The sequence below is a fragment of the Sphaerodactylus townsendi genome, linkage group LG15 (assembly GCF_021028975.2).
Source record: "Sphaerodactylus townsendi isolate TG3544 linkage group LG15, MPM_Stown_v2.3, whole genome shotgun sequence".
In the NCBI taxonomy this organism is placed as follows: Eukaryota; Metazoa; Chordata; class Lepidosauria; order Squamata; family Sphaerodactylidae; genus Sphaerodactylus; species Sphaerodactylus townsendi.
Window position 1 is genome coordinate 22,633,476 of NC_059439.1, and position 15,868 is coordinate 22,649,343.

The 15,868-nt window shown below is 42.8% G+C and overlaps 2 protein-coding genes across 2 annotated transcripts; one reads left to right on the plus strand and one right to left on the minus strand.

The window, feature by feature from the left end:
* Positions 1 to 1,771: 1,771 nt before the first annotated feature.
* Positions 1,772 to 2,719, minus strand: LOC125444758 (olfactory receptor 11L1-like). Its single transcript, XM_048517402.1, has one exon. It carries the CDS (start codon positions 2,717 to 2,719, stop codon positions 1,790 to 1,792), a length of 930 nt encoding a protein of 309 aa, XP_048373359.1. The 3' UTR covers positions 1,772 to 1,789.
* Positions 2,720 to 10,871: 8,152 nt separating this feature from the next.
* On the plus strand, positions 10,872 to 14,834 carry LOC125444108 (olfactory receptor 5V1-like). The gene is made up of 2 exons (XM_048516546.1): positions 10,872 to 10,958; positions 13,886 to 14,834. Exons 1-2 carry the CDS (start codon positions 10,951 to 10,953, stop codon positions 14,832 to 14,834), a joined length of 957 nt encoding a protein of 318 aa, XP_048372503.1. The 5' UTR covers positions 10,872 to 10,950.
* Positions 14,835 to 15,868: the final 1,034 nt, after the last annotated feature.

Consider the following 15,868-nt stretch of genomic DNA (forward strand, 5'->3'; position numbering starts at 1 on the left):
AAAAATGAAAATGAGTACACACAGTTGCCCACTCTAGCATTAAAATCACCAGCCAAAATTATTTCAATAGAGGGAAAGTTGTTTTCCAGATCTTCAACGTAAGTAATGAAATTTTCCCAAGTTCTCAACAGCATACCATGAGTTAAGCCTGTGGGTGTATAAACATTTACTATGATCCAAGAAGACTTTCCTAGATGAATTTTGATGGCTTGTGCTACAGGGGGACAGCTTGGTAAAACTGCGAAGTTGATATATTTGGAAACTAGAATAGTTAAACCACCAGAAGGGTGTCCATATTTTTTTACTCTAGAAGTGCTAAGGCAGTGTGAGCGATAACCATTAAGGGTTATATCAGTAGATGCCCAAGTTTCTTGAAGTAGGATCAAATCAAACTTTCTCAAATAGGAAATAAAACCAGGATTGATACTCCTCCTGCTCCAACCAGCAACATTCCAGGAGAGGAATTCAATACTTGGGGAATATCTCAGTCAATTACCATCACCTAGGGACACAATATCAGTTACATTTTGTTGAATACAACCATTTTTAAATTAACCAAATTAGCTGATGGTGGAGACAAAATTGTGTCAGACCTAGCATTTCTCGTATGATGGACAATAGCCTTTGTTGGAAGCTTAAATACAGTATCTGGAGAGACAGCAGAAGGATTTGATGAACTTGGAGACCGGTTTGTGTTTGAACAAGACACTTCCTTATCTAAGTTCAGCCCATCAGGAGCCTTCATGATATTAATGAATTGTAATCTAGTTCCTTCCAGTCTGTCAACCACATTTTTCTGTTCCTCCGATGATAGTAATCTGAAGTCAGCAAGGGCCTCTTGTACTAAGTTAGCTGGCATCAGTGAAGGAGACAGTGGCATCAGTAAAGGAGACAAGGTCATCAGAGAGTCCTGAAGATCTTTACTGTAACTATCCACAGAGGGACAATTATTATCCATTGGAGCTGAAAGTTCAGCCAGCTCCTGCGCCCACGTTTTCTCTTTGGGCTTTGTGGTTGAGTCAGTTTGAAGCACTTTAGTAGATCTTAAGTCAATTTCAAACTCAATTGGGCCCATCTTATCAGACAGCTTCCCCCCCCCCTTTACTTATGGGCACACAAATTGCTTCATTAGGAGAGTTATCTGGAGAACAGTAACTTTGAATTACAGGATTATAGGCAAGTGAGTCCCACTAGGCAGTAGGCAGCCCTACATCTTTAACTTGAGTATCCCTACACATGAAGATTCTTTACATTAGAATTGTATATAGTGTCAAATTCAAAGTAAAAATGAAGTTGTCACTTTGACCCAAGCATTAAATTTCAAAAGATGTACTGGTTATTCAAACAGTCTTTTAGTGCAACTGTACACAATCTTACATTAACCCCATGCCCAAAATGAAGACACCCAAAATTTCAGCCTGAAACTCTGGACCAATTTGGCAAGACTGTGAATATAGATGTTGAATAGCATTTGGGAGAGATTTCTTTTCAGGAGACATCTAGGATATATCAAAGTTGTCAAAAAATATTTCAAGGTCACCCTGTGCTTCATTGGATTTATTTTAATCTTATATTGCAAAATCCAAAGAAATACATGAAAACATAAATAAACACATTGAGAATTAACCATCAACAAAATATCATATACCTATTTTGTTTGACATAGTAGTAATCACTTTATAAGCTTACCACATCCAAGTAGAGATGTGTAAGATATCATTGCAATGGAAGAACATTGTTTGCAATTGTATGTGATATCAACTAGACGGAATGAGTGGAATTCCTGTTTCTACAGGGCACACTTCTTTTTTAGCAGTTTCTGCAAGCCTTCCTTGAAGTCCTTGTTTCTCAAGCTATAAATGATAGGATTGAGAAGTGGTGTAACAACAGTGTAAAATATGGAGACAACTTTATTGAGCTCTGAGGAGAGGCTAGCACTGGGCCGAACATACATAGAGATCATGGTGCCGTAATATATCACCACCACAGCCAGATGAGAACCACAAGTGGAGAAAGTCTTTTTCCTCCCAGAAACAGATGGGATTTTCAGGATTGTCATGATAATGAAAGCATAAGACACCAGGGTAAGCAAGAAGCAAGTGAAAAGGACCAATATTGAGAGCACAAATATAGTTATCTCTGTGATGAAAGTCTCAGAACAGGAGAGCTTCAGCAAAGGTGGAATGTCACAGAAGAAGTGATTGATTTTGTTGGATCTGCAGAAACTTAGTTTGGAGATCATCAGAGATGGAAGCAGTCCTGTGAAGAGACCAACCACCCAAGACCCTACTGCTAAACGACAGCAGAAACGTGTGTTCATAGCTACTGTGTAATGCAGTGGGTCACAGATTGCCAGGTACCGGTCATATGCCATCACAGCCAGGAGAAAGCATTCTGTCGCCCCGAAGAAGACAAAGCAATAGAGTTGTGTCATGCACCCAGTGAAAGAGATAGTTTTATTCTCTATGATCAGACTGCTCAGCATCTTGGGGACTATGGTGGTGGTATACCAGATCTCTAAAAAAGAAAGATTTTGGAGGAAAGTATACATAGGAGAATGAAGACCTGGCTCCAGCTTGACTACCGAAATGATGACCACATTTCCTGTGATAGTTAAGATGTAAATAACTAAGAACATAATGAAAAGTAGAGTCTGCCATCCTGGAAGACTGTTGAAGCCCAGAAATTGGAATTCAGACATAGTGCTGTAGTTGGTCATTTCCTTCACTAGTGCTCCTGCTGATATACGTTAGTCATAAATTCTGCCATGAATGATATTGCAGAATATTTGGTCTTCTTTCTAGAAAGAAAGACAGTTCAATGGAAGCCGTAGTAGCAATAACAGTGCAATAACATTTATGAAGCTATTTACTGAATTGCATCCTATGCTACCAAAAATTCAATTTTAAGACTAGAAAAAGAAAAGGGAATTGTAGTGATATATGGACTTTGTTGGACCTCTAGCAAACTGAAAGGCTTGTTGTGAAGGAAGCCAAGTTTTCCTCCTAACATCTGATGAATGAAATTAATCCTTCTGGACTTGAGTGTCCCATTTTCCTTTCATGTTCAACGTCCACTAGTTTGAATTACTTCAAGAAATATTACTTCATGAGATGTAACTCTTTCATGGCAATAGATATATCACCATGTCTTTGCTCATAAATTTTATAAGTTAATTTTGTGTTGTGTAAAACTGTCGCATGAAGTTGTACTTCTTTTCTTCTGCATTGGTAGAAAAGGGAACAAATTGCCTTTAAACTAGTGGCACTGGATGGACTAATGGTAACAAAATCTGCATGTCTGGACCATAAAGACAGTGGCCACATTGAGCTGCTGTGTGGTTTTTGAGCTGTATGGCCGTGTCCTAGCAGCATTCTCTCCTGACATTTTGCCTGCATCTGTCGCTGGCATCTTCAGAGGATCTGATAGTTGGAAAGGAAAGCAAGTGGAGTATATATACCTGTGAGTAAAGGTCAATAGGTGAGGGCATCTGAATAGGAGTGGCCTGGCAACTGAGAATTCAGATGTCCTCACCTATTGACCTTTACTCACAGGTATATATATATACTCCACTTGCTTTGCTTTCCAACTATCAGATCCTCTGAAGATGCCAGCCACAGATGCAGGTGAAACGTCAAGAGAAAATGCTGCTAGAACATGGTCATACAGCCCAGAAACCACACAGCACCCCAGTGATTCCAGCCGTGAAAGCCTTCGACAATATAGTGGCCACATTTTTTGAAGTTGTAGAGTAGTGGTTAAGAGCAGGTAGATTCTAATCTGGAGAACCAGGTTTGTTTTCCCACTCCTTCACATGAGCAGTGGACTCTTATCTGGTGAACTGAATTTGTTTCTCCATTCCTATACTCCTGCTGGGTGACCTTGGGTTAGTTGCAGTTTTTCAGAACTCTCTCAACCCCACTTTACTCACAAGGTGTGTGTTGTGGAGAGAGGAAAGAAAAAGGAGTTTGTAAGCACCTTTGAATCTCCTTATAGTCGACTATACAATATGGAACCCAATGGAGCAGCTTAATTTTTGGCTAATCGTCTGTTTAGTTATCTAATGCTGCTGGGGAATATGATATAAACAATCACTTAAGTCTATGTTGGATAGTTAAGTGTAACTGAGATTTTTTTTTCTTTCTCACTCTGTATTTTGGTCCTTTTTCCCCTCTCTTTATCCTATCCTTTTATACATAAGTTTTGAAATGGAATGTACAGAAATGGAAATAAATGCTATTAAAATAAAATTTTAAAAAGGAGAGAAAAGTTTGTGGGGGTATAAATCCAAATTCTGCTTCTCTTCATCAATTTACTTTCTATTGGGGATCCACCTATGTGAATCTGAACTCAGAGGGTGACAGAGAATGGGATTCATCTAATTTTTTTTTGCCTTATATTGTTATACTCTTACCATAGCCCTGTACCATATGTCTGATTACAATGCAGATCACATAATTTTCATCACAGCATTTTTTTTCCAGTTTGCATCTGTTTTATTCATTCATTTTTATAGCAACAATCGTGCCAAAAATCATCAGGTCCATATGGAACACTGATATCATCCATATTAATATCTTAATGCAAACTAGATTTGCCAACCTCTGGGTGGGCACTGGAAATCTCCCAGAGTTACAACGGATCTCCAGATGACATAGAGCAGCTCCCCAGGAGAATATGGCTTCTTTTGAGGGTAGAGTCTGGTATTGTAGCCCACTGAAGTCCCTCCTCTCCTAAAATTCCCTCTCCAAATACCCAGGCATTTCACAATCAAGAGTTGCCCACCCTGGTACAAAGGATACCCATAATTAGACCCTTTGAAGGTAACACAGTTCAAGATGTGAACCTTTGAGTTTCACAAGACAAAAGAACTATTTAATAGGAAAGCCTAAGTATTGCAGTCATCTTCACAATCCCAAATAAATAAGAGCCATATGTGTAAAGACTGACCACTGATGGAAATGTTGGTAGCAAGGTTAAAAACAGCAACAACTCACCAGTGAAATTAATATCAAAATTGCCTTCCAAAGGAGGAGGAGAAAAAACAACAGCTTGCTTATCAACATGGTTTGATCACATATCAAAAATCCACTCAATTCTGTAGCTCATTTAATCAGGTTCCCAGTGCTGCAAAATATACCAAGTGGAGTTCAAGGCTGTCTTCTATCACTGCTCAGTGCTTCTGGTAGCAGATGCAGAAATGTTGTGACATTCAATCCTGGGATGACACCTGTGGGATTGGAAGAATCCTCCAGATGCCCATCAAGAAAATTAGAACAGGGCCTAGTGGAACTCCCTGTTGAAGGAGACTTGAGGCCTGTGGAATCTGGCTTAATTCCACAGGGCCTGCAAGACACATATGTTCCACCAGGTCCATGGTTGAGGCAGTGACAACTGTGTCTTAGCGTCTTAGCTGGCCTCCCTATAACCCAAAGTGATAAGGTATGTTCCCTTTTGAATGAAGAGTTAGTGGGAGCACAACTTGTGCTGAAAGAGGGAGTAACTAGTTTGCCACCTGAGTTTATAAAGGTTTTCCTCCATCAGAAAACTGCAGTTGTAGGGGAAGTAAAATTTAACTATTTTTGTTGAAAAAACATTATAAACTTACAAACACACAAATGGTAAAATAGAAGGACACGGAGAACATCAAGAGTCCTAGGATTTAGAAAGAGGTGACGGGATAGGTTTGGAAAAGAGTAGGCCATGTGGACTGAGTGATAATTACCTATCTTGAAGATAAAAGGTCCAAAAGGGTGGAGTCCTATGCCTGCATTGAATTTTGAGAAGTAAAGGAGCACTGGGCACAATATAACTAGATCAGAGTTCAGAAAACACTGAACAAAGACTGCAGTGTAGGCAGCCCAGTTATAGGAAAAACTGGCCCTCCAGCAATGTTAAGGGAGCTAACCTTCCCAAACAAAGTTTCTGTCCTCTGAGAGAGGACATAATGCAGTGGACAATGGCTTCATGAATCAAAGTCAGGGAACATTCAGTGGTTGATTAGATTTAGATTGGAACTGATGAAATCACATTTCTGGGGTATTCCAATTCTCCTAGATCTAACGATGGTCTTTTCAAGAGTGGGCGGATCACTGCCTCCTACAACCCACCCAGAAAGACTCCTTGTTCAAGAGAGCCATTCAACAGGTGGGGTCGTAACTCCTCCCAGCAAGTTTGAATAAGCCAGGAGGGGCACGGATCCAGAGGACAAGTAGTAGGTCTAACAGCAGCCAAGGCCCCGTCAACAGCAGCTTCGGAGAGCAGGGAAAACTGGGCCAAACAAAGGCCTGAAGATGCTAAGGGAGCCTCCAGTTCACTAATTGTAGACAATGTGGCGGGAAGGTCCTGGCGAAGCAACATGACTTTATCTGCAAAAAAGCTCAAAAATGCCTTACAGCTAATAGCCAATTAAGAATTTGCAGAACCCTCCGATAAAGAGATTAACAACCGAATCACACAGAACAATTGTGCCAGGCGAAAGCTAGCAGATGCGAGAGGAGGAGGAGAAGAAAGCCCTCTTCGGCTCCTTTGTCACCATCTCATAGGCTTTCATAAACGTTCTATATAATGTATTGTCGAAGGCTTTCACGGCCGGAATCACTTGGGTGCTGTGTGGTTTCCGGGCTGTATGGCCGTGTTCTAGCAGCATTCTCTCCTGACGTTTCGCCTGCATCTGTGGCTGGCATCTTCAGAGGATCTGATGTTGGAAAAGCAAGTGGAGTATATATCTGTCCAAGGTGTGTGGGGAGTGTCCAGGGTGGGTGGGGAAACCTTGTCTATGAGTAACAAAGGCGGCAACCAGGTCAATAGTTGAGGGCATCTGAATAGAAGTATGAGTAACAATGAAGACTATAGCCTGGGAGTAACCCTGTAGATAGCAAGGTCACTGGTGGGAGCATCTGAATAGAAGTATCCTGGCCTGTTTCTTTTGTCTATGGTCATCCTGTGTTTGTGTGGAGCTGGTTTGACACAGTCTTGACCCTAGTATTTTTCAACACTGGCAGCCAAGTTCTGTTCATTTTCAGAGTTTCTTCCTTCCTGTTAAAATTGTCCATGTGCTTATGGATTTCAATTGCTTCTCTGTGTAGTCTGACGTAGTGGCCACACAGCACCCAAGTTCTATATAATGTTCACGCAGCTTCATCACAAGATTTCCTCCACACTCGCTCCAGATGTTTGAGCACCCGTTTCATATGGCGGAGTTTCATAGTATACCACAGGACCCACCGAGACCGGGGACGCAGAGGACACTGGGAGCAACAACCTCGATGGCATTGGAGAGCTGAGAATTCCAATTCTCCACCTGCTCATCGAGTGTGCTGGTGGGTTCAGGATCCTGCAGAGCATTCAGGAAATCAATTGGATCCATAAGTCTCCGCAGGCAGGCAGAAATCAGCCCATCGCCTAGACAGGGGTGGCGTGGCAGGTCCATCTGAACCTTCAGGACATAATGGTTGGATCATGGCACTCTATCTACAGAGGATACAACCATATCAACCCCTGACCCAAAGACCAAGTCCAGCGTGTGACCGGCCTCGTGAGTGCGACCATAAATTACTAAGAAGAAACCCAGTGTTGCCATGGATGACACTAGGTCCACAACCACTGCACATGAGGTGGTGTCGACATGGATGTTGAAGTCGCCCATGACAACAAGTCTAGGGAACTGCAACGCCCAGTCTGCCACCACCTCCAGCAGCCATGGCAGGCCATTCCGGGGTGCGCTAGGTGACCAGTACACCAGAAGGACCGCCAACCTCTCCAAGGCCAGCCACTCTAGGCCGACACACTCCATGCCGGTGATCTCCAGGACAGGGACAGCCCTATAGGGGATAGAATCATGGATGAACATTGCCAACCCACCCCTCCCCCCGCCCTGTGTTCGAGACTGGTGGAGGTGCGTGAAACCTGTTGGCGCGACCTTGCCCAAGGCGACAGTCTCGCCTTCATGCACCCAGGTTTCGGTGACACAAGCCAGGTCCATCTGCTGGTCTCCAAAAAAATCCCAGAGCACTGCTGTCTTATTATTGATGGACCTGGCATTTGTCAACACCAGAGATGAAGCAGGGTGCCCCTGTACCCAACCACCTTCGTTCCTTGGGATAGGACGGAGGTCAGAAGGCGAACGAGCATATCCATATCTCCTCCGTCTTCTACCATGTGGTCACCGCCTACCATCATATTCACCCCGTCCCATCAATACTGGGATCCCCAGCCCCATGAATGGTGCCCCCATATCACTGCCATCCCCCTCTATCAAATAGCCCAACTAGAACACTCCACAACAAGTGGGCCCAGTCTTGCCACTAACTAACACCCACTAACCCAACGGTTCTTAACCTGGGGGTCGCAACCCCTTTGGGGGTTGAATGACCCTTTCACAGGGGTCGCCTAAGCCCATTGGAAAATGGTCTTTTATATTTTATATATACCAATTTTATGATTGGGGTTCTCCACAACATGAGGAACTATATTAAAGGGTTAGGAAGGCTGAGAACCACTGCCCTAATCAGTTTTCAGTTTTATTACGGCCATTAGGCCAGCAAAAAAGAGCAGAGAAGAACAAGAAAAAGGAGGAACAACAAACAAAAGAACAATCGAATTTGCACTGAAATCCACGATACAGAAATCCACACAAAAAATATCATCAGCTTGTAGCATTCTTACGGTCACCCTCATGTGGTCTGGCTCTTGGTCCCAACATGGTTCTTCTCTTACTATATGCCAGCATACAAAATTTAGCTACCTGCTGAGATATAAGAGAAACTCGGTCTTCCAGCAAAATTCTCACAAGAACTGAGTCGGAATTAACTCTAGTTAAATTTCTGTACTGGATAAACAATGGATGAATTAACGCCTCCCTTTCCCCTTTATGGAGTTCACAATGCAATAAAATATGTAATACAGAGTCCACTTCCCCTGAGTTGCAAACACATAGTCTCCTATGTCGTGGGATTTTTTGAAATCTGCCCATTAGATTGGCTGATGGAAAAGCGTCAAAACGGGCCCTTGAAAAGTCCCAGCGGCATTTCGTAGATGTTATATTGGACAGGTAAGGGGCAGCCGAGATACCTGTCCAAGATTTTAATGGTTTATATAACGCCGGTAACAAGGAGAAATCTGTTTGCATTTCAATATCATTGAGCCGTTGATAGACCAAGGCTGTTGCTCTGCAATGATCCAGTTCCAATAATTGTACAGGATCCAAACCACACTGTGTAAGTTTAAGTGTTATTTTTTCTAGCCAGCTTGGATATGGTGTTGCTGCCAGAAGCAAAGGCAATAAACCCATGGGATGGGAGAGGACTTTAAGCCAGTATTTGATAATAAGCCTCCAAAAGGTTGTCTCAACTTTAACCAACCCTGCTTCTTGTCTTAAAACTACATTAGCTGTACATTTAGGAGTGTTAAAAAGAGCTCTGAGGAATGTGGATAGGACTCTCTCTAATAGAGTGAAATCCGAAATTATTGCCAATGGGGCTCCATAGGTGAGTTGTGCCAGGGATTTAGCTTCAAATAATCTAATTGCCGCTGGAATAAATCCACCCCCTTGTGATCGAAAATATCTTAGGATTGCCTGTGAGCTCCTTTGTGCTGTGTGTATGGCTGTTTGTATATGGGCTGAGGGTTTTCCGTTGTACTGGAAAACCACACCTAGGTATTTGAAACACTTTATTTGTTCAATCTGATGACCTAACAACTGCCATTTCAGTTTCTTAAATTTGGCATTAAAATGCACTATCTTGGTCTTTGTGTAGTTGATACTTAGCTGTTCCTCTGTGCATATCTGAGCAAATATCTTCAGCGCTCTTTTTAGCCCCACTCTTGTCAATGATAATACAACAGCATCATCGGCATACATGAGAATGGCTATACTCTTATCAGCGGTAAGGATAGGTGCATGGGTATCTTTCTTATGAAACCCTGTTATTAATGTGTTAACATAAAAGTTAAACAAATGGGGTGCTAGAAGGCACCCTTGCCTTACACCTTTCTGAGTAGAGATGGGCGCCGTTAGATGACCTTTGTGTGAGAACCTTACCTGTATGGTCGTGTTCTCATGTAACTTGACAATTAAGTGGAGAAGGCGTCTATCGATATTAGGTTCTGCTAACACTGCCCTAATCTAATTAGAAACTAATACTAAGCTGCTATAAGCAAGGCTGAGCTAAAATCTAACTACACCTAACATGCTACATTACATTAGTTAAGTTAATTACCCACTAACTCTACATACATTATCTATAACAGTTAAAAACTACTACTATCCCACAGGTTATAGACAAAGACAATTAAATAACCAAAAGCGGGAGAAGGGGGACCATGAGATCCACAGAAAATTCTTCAATACAGCCCCTCGTGCTCTCACCAACGGGCTGCTGTAGATGTAATTAAGAATAACTGGTAGATAGTAAATGTCAATAGCTAGGCACCTGGAAGGCACAGGAGAGTCAATGAGGGCCAGAAGAGGGCGCCAGTTGGTATCCAAGGGGGCTGCTGCCACCAGCCCCCTGTGCAGGTTTTTCCCTGCTGTGCCCCTCAATAATTTAGAAGCGTTTAGTTTTTTATTCATAACACCCTCAGCAGTAACCTAGAATTTCTTCCAATCTTTAATTAGTAGTTCATTATATACATTTCACTGGAAATAATTTTCTTTTTTATCTCTCTAATCATCTCTCATGGGAACAGGTCACAATCTCTGATCATCAACCTGGTGCAAGGACAGATATTTGAGTAACCCTTTGGTAACATATTCTTTCTTTTTCTCATTAGCTAAAAAGGTAACAGCCAACTAAACTGTAAGATTTCAGCCCAAATAAAACACCCACAACTGGATGCTGCTTACAGTTGATCTGCTTGGAGATTTTTAAGAAGGCATCCAACATACTTGAATATCTGGCTCTCCCTTCAGTTGAAGAAATCAACTGTGTCCCACACTGTGATCTGAGAATGCAAGTGTAAGTAAATATGATCCTTGCTTGATGATACACTAGGCATTAGGCAAAGTTGAAATGTCTACGTTTTCAACTCTTATCTTTTTCCCATTTGTATTTTATGTTTGGTACCTTTTGATTTTTTTTTCAGTTATGATGAACTTGCTTTCCGAACTGCACTGTTATAATCTGTATGCACAGACTTTGTTTTGGTGATGCCTACCAAATTTGTTTGTCTCTTAATATCTTTTTTTGAAAAAAAAAACTGTAAAAGAATGAACAGGCATCTGAAGCAGCCAAAGAGTTGAAGTCTTCTATTTAAACACTACGAGGGTGGCAGCTATGTTTTTTAAAAAAGTTTTAGGAGCACTGATGGGATACAGGGGGGACTGCGCTTATGGCACAGTATGGAGCTGTTGCCCTAAAGGTGTTTATCCCAGACTATGGGTCAGTACCCAAAAGGGGATCGCAAACACTTTGAAAGTCGATCATGGTTCAGCCCTTCCTATAATGGCTGCCCCTGCTCTTTCCACTGATCTCCTTTGTATCTTAAAAATCAAGATTTGACCTTAGAAACAGTATCTTCCATGTCATGTATTAGTTGCTCTTTCTTTTCTTGTGTGCATATATGTGTTGATCAAGTAAAATATGTCTTGATAACATCAACACATCTACCTCTGAAACAAATCTAAATGGTTACTCCCTTTAAGTCTATGTGCTTCCGTGGACGTCAAAAGACTTAGGAGAATGTAACCCTAAATAAGATTGCACTGTTCCTGTAAAAATCAGCCTTATCATTCCTTCATGATATTGAACCAGAGCATAGGAAGGATTCTTATGTTATGCAAACTGGGGAAAGCTAAGTCCAAATATGTGAGGTTGTGAGGCGATTGACATTAGTAGTTGTCACTTGCTCGCATGCAGAGATACTGAAACTGACAGCATTGTGGTCGCTGTTCCCTATCGACTCAACAATACTGACTTCTCATACCAGGTCCTGGGTCTCACGTAGAATAAGATCTAGAATCACCTCTCCCCTGGTTGATTCCACAACCATCTGCTCTAAGCCACAGTCATTTAGCATATCCAGGAATGCTCTCTCCTTACTATGACCTGAATATGCATTTTTCCAGTTTATGTGGGGATAGTTGAAATCATCCATTACCACTACGTTTTTGCTTTTGTTGGCCTCTAATTTCTTTTTCCATCTCAGAATCCTCTTGTATGCTTTGGTCAGGGGAATGATAATATATTCCTAATATTAGACTATCCTTCACACCTGATATTGATATCCACAGTGCTTCTGTCAGGGAATCAGCTCCCCTTGCATTGTCTAAGATCTCATATACTTGCAGAAGTATAGTTGTTCAACTAAACCAGTGTTCTCTAAATATTCAGAGGGGAATCACCACTAGCTTCAGGAATATCAGTGCTTCCTGAAGCAATCATGGATGGAATATTCATATATCTGAAATAATAATAACAACAACTATGGATATGAATTAGGAAGCTAACACCCTTATATAAAGCAGTGGTGCGACCGCACTTGGAGTACTGTGTTCAGTTCTGGTCACCACATCTCAAAAAGGATATCGAAGAAATAGAAAAAGTGCAGAGAAGGTCAACGAGGATTACTGAAGGATTGGAGCACCTTCCTTATGAGGAGAGGCTGCAACATTTGGGACTCTTTAGTTTGGAGAGGAGACGTCTGAGGGAGGATATGATTGAAGTCTATAAAATTATGCATGGGGTAGAAAATGTTGACACAGAGAAATTTTTCTTTCTTTCTCACAATGCTAAAACCAGGGGGCATACATTGAAAATGTGGGAGGAAGAATTAGGACTAATAAAAGGAAACATTTCTTCACTCAACATGTGATTGGTGTTTGGAATATGCTGTCACAGGAGGCGGTGATGGCCACTAACCTGGATAGCTTTAAAAGGGGCTTAGACAGATTTTTGGAGGAGAAGTCGATCTATGGCTCCCAATCTTGATCCTCCTTGATCTGAGATTGCAAATGCCTTAGCAGACCAGGTGCTTGGGAGCAACAACAACAGAAGGCCATTGCTTTCACATCCTGCAGGTGAGCTCCCAAAGGCACCTGGTGGGCCACTGCGAGTAACAGAGTGCTGGACTAGATGGACTCTGGTCTGATCCAGCAGGCTCGTTTTTATGTTCTTAACACCCAGTGAAGTTGTCTTAATACCTTATCTGAGCAAGCAATTAATATGTTGTCTAAGTATGTTGAGTTTGATGCGAACTTCACATGTAGCCACACCTATTACATTTCTAATATCAAGTACAGAGTCATCCTAAAGTCATCCCCCCCCCAAAAAAATAGTACTTAGAAAACAGAGAGGGAAGGCAGCATGGCATATTTGATCTCATTCGATCTTGGAAGCTAAGCAGGGTTGGTCCTTGAAAGAGAAACAACCAAGGAAGACTCTACAGAGTATAAGACATCAACCATATCCTTCTGCTTTTCATTTGTTTTGAAAAAACCCTTCTGAGGTTGCCATAAATCAGCTGTGACTTGACCACAGTTTACATACACCCAAAGAAAAAGGAATGTCTTATGCTTTATGCTCTTTGTCTCTCCAAAGTTTTTCTCACTTCCATTGATTCCCCACTTCTTTTGATTTGATTGACTTCCATTGATTCCCCACTTCCATTTGATTCCCCACTTCCATTGATTCCCCATTGATTACCCCCATTGATTCTCCACTTTTCTTCTAGACCCACTTCAGGTATTTCCAAACCACACTGGAAATGCAGCAAAGGCATAAGTTCTACTGTGCAAATATTTTTCAGGATGGAGTCCTTAGAATTTATCCCACTTATTGGAATGTTCAAAAGCACAACAAACTTTTACAAATGTATGGAAGTTTAACTCGAAATGCTACTAATGAACTTCTGTATGAATTACAAAAAAAATGTTTTTTGTTTGCAGGCCAAGTATGGAGGCACGAAATCAAAGCAAGCTGACAGAATTCATCATCCTCGGCTTTAAAAATCTCCAGGAGGAACATTTCTTATTCTTCAGTGGCTTTTTAATTATCTATGCATTTACTGTGTTGTGGAATACTTTCATCATTATCTTAACCATGATTGACCAGACACTCAGAACCCCTATGTATTTCTTCCTTGGCAACCTCTCTTTTCTTGACATCTGCTACACAACCACCACAATTCCCCAGATGTTGGCCCACCTTCTCTCAGAGAAAAGTAGCATCTCCTATTTGGGCTGTGTATTCCAACTGTATTTTTTCTTCTCCTTTGTGGGGACAGAATGCCTTCTTCTGGCAGTGATGGCATTTGACCGCTATATTGCCATCTGCAAACCTCTGCGTTACTCTTTGATCATCAGCAGAAATGTTTGCCTCCAACTAGCCACAGTCAGTTGGGTTGGTGGTTTCCTCAACTCTGCAGTGCACACTGTCTTTGCTTTTCAACTGCCTTTCTGTGGGAACAATCACCTTGATTCTTTTTACTGTGACATTCCCCCTTTGCTGAAGTTGTCGTGTGGTGACATTTCCCTCAACCAAATGCTGTTGCTATTCATTGGCTTGTTCATAGCATGGACACCCCTTTTCTGTATAATTGTATCTTACATTTTCATCATTTCAACAGTTCTAAAGATTCAGTCCACAGAAGGAAGACAAAAGGCTTTCTCTACTTGCTCCTCTCATCTCACTGTTGTACTTCTGTATTATGGCAGTTGTATTTTCACCTATTTGAGACCCATTCCCACTGGGTCATCAGTTAATACCAAACTCATCCCTCTCATGTATAGCATTCTGACTCCATTGCTAAACCCTATTATATACACTTTGCGCAATAAGGATGTAAAGAAAACCTGGCAAAGGTTTACTTGTCTGTGGCAGGCACAAATGGTTTGAAAATAAAGCTAGAAGCCCCAGACTTTAGGGTTGGTCAATACCAGCCAGATTCGTTCCAATTTGGATTCGGCCCAGATTTGGATCAATGGGTTCGGATTGGCTGAATTCCGAACCTTGCAGATTTGGACTGGGCCAAATCTGTGGGAAAATCCGGGAATTTTGGGTGTTTTTTTATTTTTGGGTGTTTTTCCACGTTTCGGCCTGCAGGGGGCACATTTTTTGACATATCGGCACCAAAATTTTGGGGTAACATTAGGAGACTGTCCTTATGCTACCCCCCACATTTGGTAAGGTTTGGATCACAGGGGCCAAAGCTATGGACCTTCAAAGGGGGTGCCCCATCCCCCATTGTTTCCAATGGGAACTAAGGAGATTGGGGCTACCCCTTTGAAGGTCCATAACTTTGGCCCCCCTGATCCAAACTTCACCAAACTTGGGGGGTAGCATAAGGACAGTTTCCTGATGATACCCTGAAATTGTGGTGCCAATATGTCAAAAATGCGCCCCCTGCAGGCATCCCCAGAAATTTGTCCAAGGCCATTTCCGCATGGGCAGAAAATGACGGCCTGGAGACGGTAAAAACGCCGTCTCCAGGCCGCCATTCGCACAGGGGGCACAGCTGCAGCGCAGCCGCGCCGCCCTCGCGCCGCCCGGCCGGCCCGAAGCCGGCGTATTCACAGAGCGCTGGAAAGCGCTCTTTTAGGGAATACGCCGCAGTGAAGCCACTGCCGAGTGAACAGCAGTGGCTACACGCCGCCTCCCCCGCCCGGCACTTACCTTGTCCCTGGGCCTCCGGCGCGTCGCCGAGGCCTGGGGACACGCCCCCCTGGCCTGCGCCGCTGGAGCAGGCGTGCAGGGCCAGGGGGGCGTGTCCCCAGGCCTCGGCGACGCGCCGGAGGCCCAGGGACACGCCGGGTCGGCCGGGCGCCGGCGCTCCGCAGCGCCGGCATCCCACCTCTTCCCGGGACCATCCGTGCAGACAGTCCCAGCGTCTTCGGGTCAGCGCGCAATGCGCCGACCCAGCCGTTTCCACC